This window comes from Diplotaxodon limnothrissa, linkage group LG16 (genome assembly GCF_057381915.1).
Source record: "Diplotaxodon limnothrissa isolate DT_005_m linkage group LG16, D_limnothrissa_male_GT1.1, whole genome shotgun sequence".
In the NCBI taxonomy this organism is placed as follows: Eukaryota; Metazoa; Chordata; class Actinopteri; order Cichliformes; family Cichlidae; genus Diplotaxodon; species Diplotaxodon limnothrissa.
In genome coordinates, this window is record NC_140611.1 from 40,219,253 (window position 1) to 40,236,487 (window position 17,235).

The 17,235-nt window shown below is 46.9% G+C and overlaps 1 protein-coding gene across 4 annotated transcripts in view; it reads right to left on the minus strand.

The window, feature by feature from the left end:
• Nucleotides 1-15,131, minus strand: part of mylka (myosin, light chain kinase a) — a 45,325-nt gene extending 30,194 nt beyond the window's left edge. Inside the window, exons 1-11 of one of the 4 annotated variants that reach the window (XM_085374372.1) lie at nucleotides 14,968-15,131; nucleotides 9,911-10,070; nucleotides 7,402-7,609; nucleotides 7,145-7,190; nucleotides 6,181-6,346; nucleotides 5,875-6,040; nucleotides 5,605-5,626; nucleotides 4,924-5,095; nucleotides 4,744-4,817; nucleotides 4,558-4,658; nucleotides 4,176-4,388 (exon numbers count right to left, since the gene is read on the minus strand). In XM_085374372.1, coding sequence (XP_085230498.1) covers nucleotides 4,176-4,388; nucleotides 4,558-4,658; nucleotides 4,744-4,817; nucleotides 4,924-5,095; nucleotides 5,605-5,626; nucleotides 5,875-6,040; nucleotides 6,181-6,346; nucleotides 7,145-7,190; nucleotides 7,402-7,609; nucleotides 9,911-10,066 — 1,324 coding nt within the window. In that variant the 5' untranslated portion in view covers nucleotides 10,067-10,070; nucleotides 14,968-15,131. The other 3 variants (XM_085374371.1, XM_085374373.1, XM_085374375.1) reach the window with 3 other exon arrangements.
• Nucleotides 15,132-17,235: the final 2,104 nt, after the last annotated feature.

A 17,235-nucleotide genomic window follows, 5' to 3' on the forward strand; every position in this document is an offset into this window, starting at 1 on the left:
TCGAAAAGCGCTATATAAATGCAATCATTATTATTATATTATTATTATTCCTTCATCCCTCGTCCATCCATCCATCATCCATCCATCCTTCATCACTATCCATTTCTCCATCCATCACTTCACCCATCTATCCATCCATCCATTGCTGGTAAAGTAATTTGGTAAAGTTCTGCACAACAGCTGCAGCAGACCCAGCCTGTCTAGTTTGGGAGTTTCAGAATTCTCTACTTTTACAAAGAAAATGAAAGTTTGTGAATATTGCTCTCCTTCAGCTGAGGTTATGAACCATGACGCTGTGACCTTCACGTTAAACAGAAAACCATAAAACTGCTGTTTCCAGCGCAGGAATTCAAACTCTGATGGATCGATGCACGCTGTAGTTTGGCAGTTCTTTATTTTGAAAGGATATGAACACTTCCTCCTACACTGTGAGGAGTCATGTGACCTGCAGATACAAACTCACTGTGTGAAACGACTTCAGCAGCCGAGACAGATTCTTCTCAGACTGCAGATGAGACTTTATTGTCCTCACATGGAAATCTGCTGTCTGTGGGAACCCGCTGGTATTTCACTGTGTGTGTGTGTGTGTGTGTGTGTGTGTGTGTGTGTGTGTGTGTGTGTGTGTGTGTGTGTGTGTGTACTGAGTGGGGGATTTCCTGCTGCATGCCTGATTGTCCTTATAAAGCTGCGATGAAGGTTCCTCTCCAACACGCTGATCAGTGATTGGCTGACTGATGCTGCTCTCACTCATCCCTCTAATAAAATGAAATTCTGCACTATTCAGCAAATTACATTCAAATAAAGTCCAGAAACCATCAGGGCAGTAACTCTTCCAGCAGCAGCTTCTTTGATTTCTGCTTTAAGCTCAGTAACTTCACAGAGCTCGTGTTACGACAGCGGTGGTTATATTTTATCATGCGGGTCTTAGATTAATGATAAAATTTATGTGAGTAGTCGAGGTGGGAGGAAGATATAAAATATTGTGAGTGATGAAAAATAAACATTACCAAATAATGTTCACATTCACAGAGCTGCATCTGCAGGACCCAGACTGAGGTCTGTGAGCTACATTCATCCACAGGAGCTGTGATACCAGCAGCGTTCTGGTTTCTATTATTTCATCACATCTGATCAGCTAAACAGTCTGAAATCAGAAAGTTAGACTTCCTGATAATAATGAATTACAGTCGTCCAGCCTGGAAGTAATAAATGCATGAACTAGTTTTTCAGCGTCACTCTGAGACAGGATATTTCTAACTTTAGAGATGTTGCACAAATGGAAGAACGCAGTCTTACATATTTGTTTAATATGTGCGTTGAAGGACATGTCCTGGTCAAACATGACTCCAAGGTTCCTCACAGCGTTACTGGAGGCCAAGGTAATGCCATCCAGAGTAAGAATCTGCTTAGAGACCATATTTCTAAGCTTTCATTTGTAACCTTCACTAAAGCTGTTTCTGTGCTGTGATGAGCTCTGAAACCTGACTGAAACTCTTCAAATAAACCTCTGCAGATGATCTGTTAGCTGTTTGACAACTACTCTTTCAAGGAAGTTTGATATAAAGGAAGGTTGGAGATTGGCCTATAATTAGCTAAGACTGCTGGGTCTAGAGATGCTTTTTGAGTAAAGGTTTAACTACAGCCAGCTTGAAGGCCTGTGGTACATAGCCGATCATTAGAGATAGGTTGATCATATATAAGATCGAAGAATTAATTAATGGCAGGACTTCTTTGAGCAGTTTTGTAGGAATGGGGTCTAAAAGACACGTTGATGGTTTGGAGGAAGTAATTATTGAAGTTAACTCAGAAAGATCAATTGGAGAAAAAGAGTCTAACTTAACATCAATGGTACTAAGAGTAGCTGTAGATAATATTACATCTGTGGGATGATTATTGGTAATTTTTCCTCCAATGATAAAAATGTTATTTGTGAAGAAGTTCATGAAGTCATTACTAGTTAACGTTAAAGGGATGGTTGGCTCAACAGAGCTCTGACTGTTCATGTTTCTACACTGGTGACCACTTTAAAGACACACTGTGCTGGAAACTGTGAGCCTCGCCTGCTCCGGACCAGGTGAGATGTTCAGTATCAGTTACCATGGTGACTGAACAAGGTAAGACACTGAAAACTGTGACTAAGCTCAGCAGATCTCCTTCTGGTCTGCAAACATTTATCAGAGGCAGGAGTTTTATAAGATTTGCTCCACGTTCCCGTTGTTTGCAATAATATCAGTGAAATAAATCAATTACCATCACGTGGAACAAAATGTATAAAGAAAAACAGTCTCATCATGAACAAACTTGTTATGTGGCTGAGCATTGAATCAGATGAACTGAGGCTCCTGAGCTTAGAGGCTCAGGCTGCAAACTTCCTCACAGGTGGTAATCTGTTTTAAAACATTTTAAATCTGCTGATAGCGGCCGACCTTTCATTTCATCCATCTTCATGTCCACAGAGCAGTTTAAAGAGGGCCGAGTGTGAACGCGAGAGCAGAAGATCAGGAAAAACAGACGACAGGAAGAGGAGGAAGTGACAGTCGGGATGGGAGAGTGACAGAAGCACGCTATTTACCAAAGTGTTTCATATTTCACTGCAGTGTTTACTCAGCACTTATTTATGAAACCATGTTCTTACAAACCTGGGCCGCAAACTAAAGAGCAGCAAACCAGAACAAAGAGTTTCTGAGTCAGCATCACTCTGTAGCTGCTGTCCAGCCGAGGCAGACCTGGGATCAGCTGCAGAGCTGAGAGGAGTCCCCACCGCCTGATGAAGCTGTGGACTCCCTCTGCATGCCCTTCTTGGGTCAGCTTCAGTCTTACTCTGTGTGTGTGTGTGTGTGTGTGTGTGCTGCTGCTGCTGCGTGTTTTGTCTTTATATGGCTCTCGGCTCTCTGCTGCCTCTGCTCAGCGGTTCAATGACACGGCGCTGAAAAACCTGAGCTGTGACTCCAGCTGATCCACGTGGTTACATCAGCTTCATGATTCTGACCAATCGAAACGACAGGAACAGAGCAGGTAACGAGACGGTGTGAGTAACCTCACCACACACACTCTGATAATCAGTTAATCTGCTTCATGCTGGTGAATGAGTCACGGTGACTGTAGGTGATCTGTATGAGTGGATGGAGGAGGTGGAGGTGTTTGCAGGTCTGCAGAGATAATAACACTAAAGCCGCTCGTGGGTTTAACAGCTGAACACTTTCCCCAGCAGCAGCTCTGCAGGTGGTTTCATCCCTCTTGAAGACGACCGCTGTGTGTTTGCAGGATTCCAGTAAGGATGGAGGAGCCCACTACACTGTGGTGTGAATGCTGCGGGTGTGGGTGCTCTGTGACGACGACTCTGTTTTAAAGACAGATTTGAAACCCAGACTCTATTTTCAGACTTTATGTCATTGCTACAGTTATGATGGACCATAAACTGGTGTTTGCTCACTGCAGCCTGTTCCTGTCATGAAGGTGAGCAGGTGGCAGCGTTCACGGTGTCCACATGTTTCAGGTGAGCTGATGAAACACTTCCTGTGAGTTCAGAGTGCACTTCTTCCTGCTTCACTCCAAACGTCTCAGATTCTCCCACACAAACATTTCTGTCCTGTGTGTGTTTGTTTTTCTCTCTCTGATCAGAAGGTCAGGTCAAAGGTCAGGGTGGAGTATGTCCTCAGTTTCCTGTTGGACCACGATTGTGTTTCTGTGTGAGAGTCAGTGCTGCCCTCTGCTGGAGGACTCTGTCATCACACTCTGAGCCTCAGAGTGAAGCTGTTCCTCTGCCCTGCGTTACAACATCTATGAATCCACACAGGGTCATGGACCGACTCTTACACAGCACCTTTCTGCTCTCCCACAGTACTCAAAGCGGTCTATACAACACGCCACATTCACCCAGTCACACTCACCCATACACGCATGTCTTCTAAGATTGTTGTGCTTCCTTACTAACATTCATGCATTCATTCTCTGATGGATGCATCTGAGAGCAATTTGGGGTTATTATCTTGCCCAAGAAGGGAGCCAGGGATCGAACCACTAACCTTCCAAACAGTAGATGGCCACCCCCCATCCATTCATCCACCCACCCATCCATTCATCCACCCACCCATCCATCATGAAGCAGCTCTGAGGAGATGGTTTAAATAAAGGTTTCATTTCAGGTCCTTTAGTCTATGTGAGGAGGAACTCACTGTGCACGAGGAGCGTCCACGCTGCAGAGTCCACCGTCAGCCCGTCAGCGTTGGTCAGCTGACACCTGTACACGCCCTGGTCCACCCGTCTCACCCTCACCACGGTGAGACTGAGACGGGTGCCGTCTCGTCTCTGCCATAGACCTGATCCCGTCCTCACGGGCCCCCCGTCCTTCAGCCAGGTGACCACGGCGCCGGCAGCAGAGGAGGACACTGTGAGGAAGAGGAGAGGCGGCTCACACTCACAGGATCTTAAAGTCACAGTAAAGCTGTGGAGGAGCTGAGACCTGAAATGAAACCTTTATTTAAATCATCATTAACCATCTGCTCAGAGCTGCCTCGTGTCAGTGATTCCACCTTCACAGTCTGAGGCGTTTCTCACCTTGGCAGGTGAACGTGACCTGAGCTCCCTCTGTGGCCTCCTGGTCCAGGGGGACGGCCTCGAACCGCAGGTTGGAACCCGCCTTGGACGTCCTCACCGGCCTGAAACACACAGGTGATCCTGAACACACCTGAAAGTGGACGTGACTTCACATTTAAATAAAAGTGGATTGATCCAAGTTCTGACCTGCTATCTGAGCCGGGTCCTGACTGCTGGACCGAGCAGGTCAGATCTGGATCAGGAGCGTCGATGGACCGGACCTGCAGGGGAGCAGGAGCTCTTTCACTTCATGTCATTCTCTTTCATTTATTCTGCTTTAGATGGCATGAGTTTCAGAAACATTATTATTAGTAGTAGTAAAATAACCTGATCAGGTGCAGTTCTCCTCTCAGCCAGCAGAGGGAGCTGTGCAGGTGGTTCGCTCCTCCAGGAGGCGGCCTGTCTGGGCTCTTGCTCCTCGGGCTGGGAGCTGGGAGCAGCTCTGCCCTCCTTCTGGCTCCTGGTTCTGGTCTGTGGGTCGTCAGTGGGCCGGCCGGTCCTGCGGGAGGAACCAGAGTGGATGATTCTGAACATGCCGTCCTCGTTACCGCGGTGACTGTCCCCGTGTGACAGCATGTTTTTAATTCTTTGCAGTCTGGAAATATTTGATTTACTGGTGGATTTATTTTTATGACGTCTCTTTTCGGTCAGACAGTAAGAAACCTCAGACGGATTATTTGCAGCAGGTTCTGAAAGGTGAAACCTGCCGGTTAGCGTCCCCACAGGAGTTCAGATTGATGAGGAATCTCCTCTGCTTCCTTCAGCTGCCTCTAACCTGCTGCTGTGAACACTCAAGCAGTTTTCCAGAACAAGTTTCCAGCTCGTGAAGCCAAAAGATCTCAAACTCAGCTGGAAAACTTTCGCAGCAGCAAAGGAAAGAGGAGCCACGTTTCCCAGGAGCTGACGAAGCTCTGAGAGGGACGCTGCTGTCCGTCCACCAGAGCTTCAGACAGGAAACAGCTCTGAGGGATTCTTACTGTTAACACATCCAGACATGACAGCACTCACCTGGACGAGTCGTCAGGAGCACCTGGAGAAGAGAGGGGAGGACACGTGAGAGAGAGAACGTCCACATCATCAGCATCCACACAGTCACACGCTCAGAGCGCCTCACCGCCACCAGCTGCTCAACATCAGGCTGTAAACATGTTTTAACGTGGGGCTGACTCACTGCTGCCTCTGCTGGACAGCAGAGGAACTGCAGCGTTTGGTTTGCAGTTTTAAATAATGACAAATGAGCGCGTGCAGCAGCTGAACGACTCTGATTGGCTGCCTCACCCTGGACGGTAAGCTCGGCGCAGGCAGTCGCTGTTCCGGAACCGTTGCTGATCAAACACTTGTAACTTCCTGCATCCTGGACAATCACATCCTTTATCTCCAGGAAGTGAAGGCCTGAGCGCTCGTACATGCTGACCCGCCCACCAGACTGAAGCTCCGCCTCCCCCTGAGAGACAAACAGTAAATACTGAGTTAATCAGTAAAAGCGGACAAAGAATCTGTCCTCCAGCCGCCGCTGCGAGTGAGACTGAGATCCCACAGCTTCTCAGCTGTTCCTCTGCAGCTCTGATCTCAAGCTCCTCGTACCTTGTGCCAGGTGACCCTGGGCTGTGGGCGTCCTGTGGTTTTGGCGGAGAACTTGGCGCTCTGTCCCGGCTCGGCAAACACTCGGCTCGGTTTGTTGATGAACTTTGGGGGACTCTCACTCCAAATGCTCGGCCTGTTCTCCACAGCAGGAGCTGCAGAGCGACACCTGGAATCGTGAGAGATGGAGTTCTGGGATCAGCACTTAGCAGTTACTTCTTTATAAGCATGGAGTGCAACCCTGTGCAGCAGCGCCACCTGGTGTTTGGATGCTGGTGTTTACACACTGCTGAAAAAATGAAAGGAGCACTTTTTAATCTGAGTTTGACATCAAGTCAGTGAACTTTGGGATACTGATCTGATTGGTTCAGTATCAGAGGAGGTGTTAATCAGGTTCAGCTGCTTTGGTGTTAATGAAACTAACAACAAGGACACAGCCCCCAGAGCAGGAATGCTTTCACGGGTGGAGGACACTCACATGTTTCCTTCCTCTTCTCTTCTGACTGTTTTTCACTAGTTTTGCATTCGGCTGGTCTCCATGCTGGTAGCATGAGGTGAGGACTGGACCCTGCAGAGGCTGCTTAGGTAGCTCAACTCCTCCAGGATGATGCCTGAATGTGTGGGAGGCTTATTCATGGAGGGACACACAGCCCCCCACAGGCAGACGTTTTCACTGATTCGAATGAAATTTTAATTTAAACTCTTTGGGATGTTTGAATTCAGCCTCTGCACGTTGATCATTTTTAATTAAATGAATCGATGTGACTCCTGACACACGACCCGGTCCATATCAGTGCTGAAGTCCAGCACCAGGTTTTCCCATCGAGCCTGATGAGTTTTCAAAGTGTTCCTTTCATTTTTGTGAGCAGTGTTTTTTGTTTGGGAGGAAAACGTTCAGCCAAACTCAGAGCTGTGTGAAAGGAGTGTCCTCTGAGACGTCGCGCTCACAGCTGTTTGCACGGCTCACCCTGCTTTCATGGACGGCGGCACGACGTATTTCTTCCCAGAATTCTCTGCAGGTGGAAAAACATCAGAGCATCAGATCGAGCTTTCGTTAAACCTTTAAAAAACGTTATGAGTGTTTTTATTTGAACCAACAAGGCAGCAAGCAGAAATAAAATGAGGGCATAACGAGTGTGGGTGTCACATGTCCACAGAGGAAAACCATACGAACACGTTTTCCTCACAGTGACTGTTTCCTGTCAGAGCTGCTCACGCTCTTACCTTCCAGAAGGATCTCCACGGTAACCTGACGGCTCCCCGCCTGATTGGTTGCCTGACAGGTGTAACTGCCCAGGTCTTCCTCCGTGACCCCTCTCACCAAAAGGCTGAAGCTGCCCCGCCCACCCCGTTCCACGATGTAGTGCTCTCCACCAATCATGGCCCTTCCCTCTCTGTACCATGTGACCTGTGGCTCAGGATGGCCGCGCACCTGAACGATTCAGACAATGGAGAAAAGCAATCAGCTGATTTCACACAGACTCGTCCAGCTGACTCATCCGGCATAACGGAGGCTGTGTCCATCTTTTATATACAGTGTGTGTTTGGTTTGAGGTCAGCGCGACAGAAGCAGACAAGCAGACCGAATCTGCAGGACTCGAAGAGGACTAAGGACCTCACAGAACTAGGAAAGCAAGCGTGTGTGTGTCTGTGTGTGTGTGTTTGTGTGTGTGTGTGTGTGTGTGTGTGTGTGTGTGTGTGTGTGTGTCTGTGTGTGTCTGTGTGTGTCTGTGTGTTTGTGTGTTTGTGTGTGTGTGTGTCTGTGTGTGTGTGTCTCTGTGAGTGTTTGTGTGTGTGCAGCATGTGGTGGACAGATGTGTTTGAGGACTTTCAGCTGCCATCAGGCTTTGCAGATCCATCCATCATGTTTGGGGATTTGTGGTGCATTCAGGTGTCCTGGGATTCTTCACATGCAGTCAGCAGACAGCCAGAGGAGCTGAGGCAGAAATGAAGAGCGCTGCCTTCAGGTGAAACTTGTCCAGTTTGGCTGCGATTGGGTCTTTAAGTGGTTAAACTGGTGTAAAACCACGGGGGAAACCAGAGCAGCGTAAGAGCTGCTGATTAAAGTCGGGCCAAACACAGAAAATGACTTCAGAGAGCAAATAAAGCAGAAACAGAACCTTTGGTGTGCTGGGATTGTTGGGAGGCTTCACATCAGGATGCAGCCGGTCACAAGACTGAAGAAATGTTAATCCGTCCGCTCTCACATCCTTCCAGCCTTTCAGACTCTCAGATACAAACACAGTCTCCTGACCTGTGATGAAGGTTCAGCCTGATCTTCCTCGCTCTTATTTCTGTGGCTGGCAGCGAACCGCCTTAAACGTGTTCTTTAAAGTTGGGATGTTTGTTCTGTCTCAGTCCTGCTTTTATGATCTGCTGCTGTGAGCTCTGTTTTTATGGTCTCTCAGATCTGTGAAGCACTTTATTCTGGAAAAAGATCCAGACACAAATCGTGTCATTCCTCCCACACCGAGTGTCTGTCCTCAAGTCCTGCTTCAGTGTTATGTTGAAGAGTAGAATAGAATAGAATAGAATAGCCCTTTATTGTTATTGTACATGTGCAACAGAATTGTAGGTGCTCCACACCAACTGTGCAGGAACAAGTCTGTGAAGGTTCTCAGTCATCCAGGTCATCATAGTCTAAGAAGCTTGCAAAGAAAAGCGTCTGGACTTCTTTAAGTTGCTTGAAGACGTTTCACCTCTCATCCGAGAAGCTTCTTCAGTTCTACGACACCAACTGTCTGCCACCTATAATCCAGTTTTGAGATCCCTCCCAGACGCCTTAACCCCCACTCACATCCTGGGCCATCTGACCTCAGGAATTCGCATGATAAGGTGGGGCCAGGTTTCACAATGAACTCACCCGAAACTCTGGCTGATTGGGACCCACGCCCAGTTTCCCACCTTGGCTCAGGCGATTAGAGGATCATCAGGGGGTCCTTTTGTCCCTCTGTGGGGGGAAACTCCCACTGGGTTTAAATCTGGGACTCTCCACCATTTGACCTTAGAACTGAAGAAGCTTCTCGGATGAGAGGTGAAACGTCTTCAAGCAACTTAAAGAAGTCCAGACGCTTTTCTTTCCAAGCTCCTTTGACTGTGCAGAAATAAATAATAATGAAGAGGAATATATATACAAAAATAAGAGGAAGGCATACAGGTTGCAAAGTGCTCAGAAAAGAGGAAATGATAAATATTAACACGTATAAATCATCAAGAAGTTTTAACAATTAATTTTCTGCATTAAAGTGAGTCGTTTAAAATGAGCCAGTCTGACTTTGATCGTCAGTCTGTTGTGAGTCTGTGAGGGCGTCAGCGTCTCCTGAGGCTTTCCTCATACACAGAGCCTCATTTCTAGCCTCCATGTTTATATTTGGTCAAACTGTGGTGATTACACTGATGCACGCTGGCACCGCTCGCTCAGGTCACAGGAACACAACTATTTATACAAAGCCAGAGTTTAAAGTGGGCTGAAACCTCCGTCTGATAAGAAAGGCTGCATGTCTGAAGAGCTCAGCTGCTGCTGACATCGGCTCTGATGAACCTCCAGAGACTGAAGGTCGGCTTCATCCAGAGTTCAGAGTGTCGGAACGTCTCATTCTCAGACCTGACAGGTGGAAATATCTCACATCTTAGTTATCTTCACGGTGTCGAGTCCACCTTAAACCACCTCAGAGGTGTAAACGCTGTTCACTGTTTCAGGTTTAGAGGTAAAAAGAACCAATCAGAGTCTCACCTTGCCCTCCAGTCGAGCTTCTGCCCCCAGCGTGACCCGGGCATTACGGGGAGGAAGGACGAAAGCTGGAGGCTCGTTGCCGTGGGAACTGCATCCTTGTGACAGGCTTGTAACCTTGGAGACGGTGGAAACTGAAGCCAACCGCACGTCAGTCATTCTCCTATCAGAGGAAACAACCATCAGAGAGTGACATCACAAACATGCTCTGAGCATGTGCACACCTCAGAGGCATCATGTGATCAGCTGATCATGTGACTCTGAGGAAACCGTATTTTCATCTGCAGCTCAGTCCTTGTTCTGATGACCTGTAACACCCGACACGGCTGTGAGTATCAGTAGCATCTGTAGTTGTTCAGCATCAGATGAGTGCGGTGGTTCCTGACACACATACCTGTGAATCACCTCATCATGGTGGTGGTTACTACACCAGCATGAACCCAGGAGCTACTGGTCTCCCAAGGCAAACTGGTCCTGGGTGAGGACAGAGCAGTATACATGCCTGCCCTCCAGTGGGCTCCGGTGGGCCTTCACTTGCAAGAGGGGCTGTCGGATGGTTACTGCTGTGACATCAGCTCAGAGCGTGCTCACTGCTGGCTTCACAGTCGTTGTATGTTGGTGATATTTTCGGCTTTTGGCTGGACATTAGCTCAGTGTTTGCCGGCTGGTCGCTGTGTGTCTGCTGGATGTTTTGTGTGTTTTCAGAGCAAACAGCAGCAGTCTGCAGCTCTGACCCTCTCTCTGCTGCTGCCTTATAAGGTCTAATAGTTACGAAACACACCCAACTCTGTTTGAAATAACAGTTTTATCAACATGTCAGCTTTTGTTTCCTGTCTCGTCCTGATCGTGTGTTTTTCTCTCCAGCTCAGAGCTCAGACACAAACCTCCATCTGACCGAACACGAGCTGCAGCTCAGCCTGAATGAAAAACTCTGAGAACAGGTTCAAAGTTCATGCTAAGCTTCTGACAGCACGTCGGTGCTCATTCTCTCAAGGAGTGAACACAGGTTAGATGCTGCAGTTTCTGGATACATCGATCAGGAACAAGAACGTGAAGATGAAAGATCAGCGAGACTGCTGTGTGAAGATGTTTGAGTTGATGATGATGAAGGTTAAAGATGTCCAATGAGCCGCCACAGTCCCATGAACTGATTAAATGTACCGAAACCTGCAGAGGAGAACGTGCTGGAAATGCTGCAGAGCACCAACAACCAGAGATGGGCAGTAACGCGTTACTGTAATCTGATTACTTTTTTCAAGTAACGAGTAAAGTAAGGGATTACTATTGCAAAAACGGTAATTAGATTACCGTTACTTTCCCGTAGGAACGCTGCGTTACTGCGTTACTAAAACCGTGATTTTTTTTTTTGCGAGTGTCTCATGACAGTGACGTAAGCGAGTGCGACGTTCGTGACAACAGCTGTGTGCAGATCAACAATGGATCATATATCGAGTGCAGAGAGAGTATGAGTGTGCAGCGTTTAAAGCGTGGAAGTACTGACCTTACTTTGAGTTTGATTCCATAAAAAGTGACAAAAACATTAGTGTCCGCTGTGCGTGGGAAGAAAACTTCTTTTTACAGCAAAAAAACCCCTAAACTTCCAACAAGCACCGAGTAGCTACGACGTAATGGGAAACTCACAGAGAAACTCGCGGATTCTTCCACTGACCGCGGCACACCTGCACCAGGGTAAACCTCCGCCTACCCCACTCCTGCTTTACAGGTGAAAATAGAGCAACAGGACCGCTGAGTCTTTGACTTTATTTATTTTCTGCTGTGTTTTACTTGCATCTATTTGAAAGACTGAGTGTAAACACAAAAAATATTTTATTTTATGTGCTGGAATGTGCAGAAAATAGGTTTACATGTTAAACTAATTTCTTCCAGTCAGAGAATGTTGCAGATAATTAAATTTTTACATTTTAAAGATTAAAACTAATAAAACAAGTTTTAAAAAGAGACTTTTCCATTTGATTACATTTTGTATGATGGATTATGCAGAAAAAGTAGAATTGGGCTGAAAGATCTATCACTTTATCACCTGCTCAGGTTGTAAATCGTGTTTTTAAAAAGTAACTAAGTAACTAAGTAATTAATTACTTTTGAAAATAAGTAATCAGTAGAGTAACGGGATTACTTTTTGGGGGAAGTAATCAGTAATTAGTTACTAATTACTTTTTTCAAGTAACTTGACCAACACTGCCAACAAAGATACAGAAGAAGACAGCATTCAAACAGGAAGGCCTGCGAGAGCTCTGAAGGTCACAGAGAGCCTGAGTGAAGCTTTTCTCACAGATGGTGTCACGTCGGTGGAGCGACACAAACAGCAGGAAAACAAAGAGAAGCTGACAGAAGATCAAGAAGATCAATAACACAGAGATAACAGAGATAACAGAGATAACAGAGCAGCGACACATGAATGTTTGCAGTCAGCAGCTCAGCTCCACCCTGAGTGGCAGAGAGAGACAAAGACTGAGCGGAGCTCACTCGCCCATCTGCGCTTGTCATTAGCAGAGTTCATTATCAGGAGCAAAAACTGTTTCCTGTTTGTCATGCTGAACCAACGCAGCCAAATAACACAGAAGCCTCCCCTCAGTCGGAGCTGCTAACTCACTTTCTAAAGTTCAAAGTTCAAACTCTGACTTTCAACAGCTGCACTCGGCTGCTGGGTCACATGACCTGATGCAACATCAGCTCTACCAACAGAGCAGAGCTGTGAGGAGGAAGTCCTGAGACCTTGCAGCTGAATACCAGCTCTGTGATTCTGTCAGCAGGTCAGCCCTCACTACCTGTGAGCAGCTTGTTTTACACAAAGCCTGCAAATATTTCACTAAATATGGAGAACATGATCCAAACAGCAGATATTTCCACCGAGTAGAAATGTTTTCACAGTCTGACCCCGCCCACCCCACCATGACCTCATCGATTCAAATCCAAACATTTCCCGGAGTGGTCTGTAAATAAGCTTCAAGTCTTTTCTCACTGTACGTGTGTGTGTGTTCATGTGAAACTTTGATTTTGCTGTTTCTGTGTAGCCTGAAAGCATTTGTGGTGATGAACGTGTGTTTGAACAGACAGGTGAGCTGCAGCGTTTACAGCCAGCGTGCACTCAGAGACAGGAATCAGCTGCTCACTGCGATCACGCAGACTTCTTCTCTCAGTGAAAACCTTTATGAAAAGTCAGAGAGTTAGCACTCATCCCAGACCTGCTGCAGGAAGACAGCTGCTACCATCGGTCATATTTAAAGTCAGTTTGCATTTAATGTGAGGAACGAGATGAGTGAGGCTCAGACACGATGAGACGCCAGCCTGAGACAGGAAGCAGCAGAAGATAAGAAGAGGTCAGATCAGGCATCAGGCTGTGAAATCAGAGCTGCAGGTGAGTTCACGGTGCTCTGAAACTTCCCAGCAAACTCCGGTCGGTCTGAGGTCGGCTGTTTAATCAGAGGAGATTCCTTCACGTCAGTCGACCGTTTCACAAACATCCTCTACAACTAAGCAGCAGCAGGCCGAGCTTCTGTTTCCCACATTCACCCTGTAATATCACACACTGTGCAGCAGCATCAGCACTGCATCTCCACTGAGACACAGAGGCGTGAAACATCAAGCAAACACCAGACATACATCAACATCCCAAGAACGTCCTGACAATATCCCAACAACATCCCAACTACGTCCCAACGACATCCAAACAACTTCGCAACAACATGCAGACATGGATCTGTGCCTGGAATTTAGATACTCTGCCCTGAAATGCAGGAAGTCTCACAGTGACTGAGTCTGAAATCCTTCATGGAGCTTTAAAAAGACGTCCAAGTTTGATGGTGAGGATTAACTGATGATTTTAGATGTCGTGTTCAGTTTTGATTGTGTGAAGGAAACCTCCACCAGTGCTGAGGAACATCTACAGGTGGAGGAGCAACACCTGCTGACCCGAGCTGCTGGCAGCTCCCTGCCTGAAGAGGCTTCAGCATCTTTACTGGATTTTCTCTCAGATTTGATTTTGTTCTTGTTTAAACTCTGCTCGAGGTTCAGACAGACGCAGGCTCCACTCTGATCTGATAACCTTTTGTTATTGACACTCTGATATTCATTAACATTAAAAACCTGCAGCATGAGGTCTGAAAGGTTTGAGCGGTCCTTACAGTCGCATCAAGCTGGCTTCATTCTGTAGGACTCAGTGCTGTAGTGACACCACAGCAGTAACACAGCACTGTAAAGTATAAAAGTCTGTGACTATGATGAAGTATTTCTTACATCAGAGGGTAAAATGATTATTACTGCAGGATTAATGTGGAGCTGCTTGGTTTCATCATCAGTCTGTGGCTGAGGGGTCGTTCACCTGCTCATCGTCTTCATAACCGACCGCTTTGTAAAAATTCCGAGATCATAGCCCACCACACTAACTGCACTTTGATTCATCTTAAAACACTGTGTACAGAGATATCACAGAGGTCAGAGGTCACCACACTGATGATACAGACAGAAGAAAGCAGAGACTCAACAACACAAGGAGTGAAAATAAGATGAGATAATAACTGAGGTCAACTTTAGTGCCAAACATGAAGAAAAGCTAAAGATGAAAGTGAATGAGGGACGAGGTGATCGTTCAGAGGATGGTTTCAAACTCTGACGCAGCTCCTCTGAACTGATTTAGTTTACAAAGTAAAAACATTAAAATTATCAAAGAGAAAAACATCAAAGCGCCACATCTGCACAGAGTTTAACATCTGGCCTGAAACATGTTTGCAAACCTCAAACTAATCGCTCTGATTAATCGGCTGATCATTAAACTGTTGTTTGAGTCTGTGACGCGTGCAGCAGGAGAGAGAGCAGAGAAGAAGAAGCAGCTCTTCAGCTGCTCTTTATCTCTGATGGACGTTTCAGTATTAAACACTAATAAACTGATCTGGGCTCAGTGTTTGTTTAACCAGCAGGAGCCTGGTGCAGCGCTGACCCCGCCCACCCCAGAGTCTGGGTGCGTTTGATTAAAACACAGGAAAAAGTCACATTTGAGTCTGAAGAACCACAGAGAGAAGAAGGAGAAGCAGTGAACTCACAGCTCTGATGTTCCTCTGATGGTTCTCCTCCTCTGATGGTTCTCCTCCTTTGATGGTTCTCCTCCTCTGATGGTTCTCCTCTGCGACTCCTGGAAAACGAACCAGACTGAGGAGCTTGTGTTCCTCTGCAGCAGCTTCACCTGAATAATCCGCTCATTCAGCACCGGGACTCCTCCTCTTCCTCCGGGCGGTCACTGCTCTGTGCTGCTGTGGGTGGGGGTCTCTGTGGGTTCAGGCTGTGGAGCTCAGGCTTCTGATTTGTGTCAGTGTGGCGCCATCTGCAGGTCAGTCTCGGTGCTGCACTCTGTAGCATGTGTGGGAGGAGTCCTGCTCCTCAGCTGCCACCCCCTCTGACATCATCCTGGAGTTCGTCATACAGACGTGTCTGAACATGAGAACTCCTCTCAGGTTCTTTACAAACCTCAAAAGAACCGAAGCAACAGGTTAAACAGAGTGTTTGTATCAGCTGTCTGTGCTTCATCAGAGGAACTTCATCATCCTCAGACTTGTTCACATAATGATGTGATGAGAGCACAGTTTGATTGGTTATCCACAGATTTAGGAATCATCCATCCATCTTCTTCCGCTTACCCAGGGCCGGGTCGCGGGGGCAGCAGCCTCAGCAGAGAAACCCAGACTTTCTCCCCAGCCACCTCCTCCAGCTTGTCCATGAGACCACCAAGGTGTTCCCAGGCCAGCCGAGAGATACAATCTTTCCAGCGTGTCCTGGGTCTGCCCCGGGGCCTCCTCCCCTGATTTAGGAATCATTTAAACTTTGTATGAAACAATACACAGAAAGGAGCATGAAAGGAGCACTTTTTAATTAGAGTTCAGCATCAAGTCTCAGTCCCCAAATCACGGTTGAAACTGAGAGGAGACCGAGCGTTCTCTATCGTGGCTCCTAAGCTTTGGAATAATCTTCCTCTTCACATTAGGCGATCGACATCAGTGCTGGTTTTTAAATCCAGATTGAAAACGCATTTTTATTCACTGGCTTTGACTCAGTGGTTGACTGACTTGTATTTTATTGTTTTCGCTATGTTTATTATTTTATTGTATCTATTATATTTCTGTTGTTCAGCACTTTGGTCAGCCTTGTGTGTTTTTAAAGTGCTATATAAATAAACGATGATGATGATGATGATGATGAAGTCAGTTACACTGTTGGGACACTTTTTGTGGATACGTTTATTTCCCATCATTCAGCAGAGGCAGCAGGGCTGTAGTAATATTATTAAGGTGGAACCTCTCCCTCACCGTGGCTGACTGTATAAAAGAGAATAATGGGCGTTATGTTATTGTCAAAGGAAGTTTGACATCAGAGTTTGTGATAATGAATGTTTACCCACCAGAGCATCCCTCTGATTTTCTGATTCACATGTAAAATCAACTTCTTGTTCCTTTTTCTTTCATCTAAAGAGTGCAGCGGTGTTTTTAACCCAGTGCAGTTTATTATCGTTGTGTACTCCGAGGTATTTATAGTCCACATCGACCCCCTCGATTGAAACAGGGGTCACAGGTTTCCTGGTCCTCCTTAAGTACGTTGAGCTGTAAATAATTCTCTCGCACCACGTGACAAAGGAGTTAACCACAGCCCGCTACTCTGACTCATCACCCTCACCGATCCACCCAACCACCGCAGAGTCATCAGAAAACTTCTGAAGATGCCAGGTCTGTAATCCTGGGGCCAATGGGATGTGGCGTCTTTGGTACAGGAACGAGGCATGATGTCTTCCACAGCAATGGGACCCTCTGTAGACTCACACTCAACATGAACAGTTTATGAAAGACTCCACAAAGCTGGGGGAGCAGGCCTCGAGGACACGGGACTCCCACTGTCTGGTCCAGCAGACTTGTGGAGTCTCCTCATCTGTCTCTGAACCTGGTCATGAGTGAAAGTGAGAGGGGGGGGAGGGGTGTCAGGACTTTTACAGGAGGCTATGATGCAGTGTGGAGACAGTGGGTGGCTGTGGACTGCAGGCTGACCACAGGTAATGCTGTGGGGGGAGCAACATTCACTGCAGTGTCCAGTCTGTTGTAAAACACATTCAACACGTTAGCTCTGTCCTCACCACCCCCAGCTCCTCTGCTGTTGGATGGTCTTCGTGCCATTCCACACCTCTGTTATGTTGTTCTGCTGGAGTTTAAACTCCAACCTTCTGTCACGGTTGCCGATAGCCAACTGCGGGGATGTGAGGAAAAGGAGGACCCAGGCGTGGAGCTCTGAATGTAAGCAGTGCGTTTATTTACAGTGCAGTAAATGACCAG